General features: G+C 43.8%; 1 protein-coding gene across 1 annotated transcript; it reads left to right on the top strand.

Moving 5' to 3' along the window:
* Window positions 1-943: 943 nt before the first annotated feature.
* On the top strand, window positions 944-1,957 carry LOC129945157 (probable serine/threonine-protein kinase yakA). The gene is made up of 2 exons (XM_056054817.1): window positions 944-1,189; window positions 1,427-1,957. Exons 1-2 carry the CDS (start codon window positions 944-946, stop codon window positions 1,955-1,957), a joined length of 777 nt encoding a protein of 258 aa, XP_055910792.1.

The raw sequence follows: 1,957 nt of genomic DNA, 5'->3' as shown, positions 1-1,957 counted from the left end.
TATCGATTTTTGTCGTCATCAGTTTTTAGCATTTTATGAATGGAGGCAGAATTTCTATCGAATGCGCAGGACTTTTGGGTCAACATCCTTGAAAACAGAAAATCTATACATCTAACTATGTACAGTGGTTGTTTGGTTTGGAACAAGCTAATAAATTTTATTTCAACAATTTTTTTGTTTTGAACTATACGACGACTTTTTTTTATCGTTGAACGAATAAAGTTCGTTTCTAGCCGAGGATAGCAATGGCGTCACTAAATGGCTTTAAAAGTTTGCAATGTTTTGCTTTGAGTGTAGGGACGAGAAATTAAGGACCATTTTTTGTTGAAAAGATTGCAGTTTTGAAACTTTAGTTAGGAAGGTTTATTTATGGCATGAAAATAGGATTGGATTTTTTTTAAACGGATTATACTTTTCAAATTTCAACTTGATGTATTATTATTCAAGTCCCAAAATGAAAATAAAAGTTTATAAAGACACACAATCTACCAAAATTAAATGTTCTCAAATGTTATATAATGTCATTTCCTATGAAAAGCCCTAGGCGGAGAATTAAAAGATTTGAGGCTTCCAAAAAGAGTTAGGTACTTAAGAAAGGCTTATGTGAAATCAATGGATTTTTTTTGTATTGTAAAACGATTTCGATGCACCATATCCTTTTTATGAAAAATATGAATCAATTGTATCTACAAATGTAAGCTCACAAGATTTCGATGGGCAATTGCAGCCGGTAACTGTGAATGAACTTTTTACCATTTTTGTGGTGAATTTTAACAATACGTCATTTTATTTTTATTAATGCATGTGGCCCAACAAATAACGTCTATGAGACGCTGTAGGAGCAGGCCCTGGCTATGGCAAATACGGGTTCGCTTCCCGACCTCGCGTCCGTGCATTTCTCGAATGTGCATCGCCTTCACCATCCGCCATCACACAGCACGAAATGCGAATCGAAAGCGAGCAGCCGTTCAGCAATCAATCGTACCAAACGCAGCAGTCGCAGTCTCAACAACACCAACAGCAGCAGCATCAACAACTGCATCAGCAGCAGAAGCAACAACACTCTCCCGGTGGAGAACAGTCGCATTTGTCCTTTACAAACCTCCCCATAATGGTGAATCAATCGCCCAACAACATATCATCGACGCTACACAGTTCATATGGAAATCTGCCCACAACCGGAGAAGCGGTGAAAGCATATCTCCCGCCTCAAATAACGTAACGACCAGCAGTAGCAATCTGACGGAATACCGGAATCCTCAGCGCCATAATCCACCCTCGCCAACGGGATCAGACAGCCTCGCCGGTCTGATGGTGGCGAATTCGCCCCACGACCTGCACAACAGTGCCCCAAACAGTCCCATCCGACACTACCAGCACCAACAGCAGCAACAAAAAGCGATAAAAACATTCAAACTTACGACAGGTTCTTGCCCAGCGGCGACTACAGCAACAAAAGCAACAACTTGAATCCTTCGTTTCACAACCACTTCGCGGAATTATCGCTGGTGGACACGACGCAAGGCGCAGAGTGAGTCCCAGTATGTACATCCCGACCAGCCTGCAGCAGGACCTCCACTCACCGCACAATAGTTACTCGCAGTCGCTGCAATTCGACGACTCCTTCTTCCGCCATCACCAGCAGTTCAGCACTGAGAATGGTAATGGAGGTAGCGGCAGCTCGGAGGTCGCCCGTGAAACCAATACGGATAGCGGCGGAAACATCGGCGGTGATACTTATCAGAGCTTGAGCAACCAGAATTCAGTAAACAACTGCAGTAGCAGTAATCTGGGTCCTAGCAGCAATAGTGGCAACGCTCGAGGAGGTGTCGGCGTCGTTGTCGGCACCAACAACAATAATTCATCGTCGCGTCAGACTGGTGGAGCGGGGACGGGTAGTGCCAGTTGTTCGCCCCTACACAGCCCGAATAGTCCCAGTTACAAAAACTCGAACTAA

The sequence above is a fragment of the Eupeodes corollae genome, chromosome 2, assembly GCF_945859685.1.
Source record: "Eupeodes corollae chromosome 2, idEupCoro1.1, whole genome shotgun sequence".
Lineage (NCBI taxonomy): Eukaryota > Metazoa > Arthropoda > Insecta > Diptera > Syrphidae > Eupeodes > Eupeodes corollae.
The sequence above is the reverse complement of the archived record's forward strand: the minus strand, read 5'-3'. Positions and strand labels throughout refer to the sequence as shown.

Bases quoted from the DNA above. Each gene is read 5' to 3' on its own strand.
- LOC129945157 (XM_056054817.1), top strand. From the start codon at position 944: ATGCGAATCGAAAGCGAGCAGCCGTTCAGCAATCAATCGTACCAAACG. The intron at 1,190-1,426 runs GTGAAAGCATAT...AACTTACGACAG, and splicing joins TGCCCACAACCGGAGAAGCG to GTTCTTGCCCAGCGGCGACT.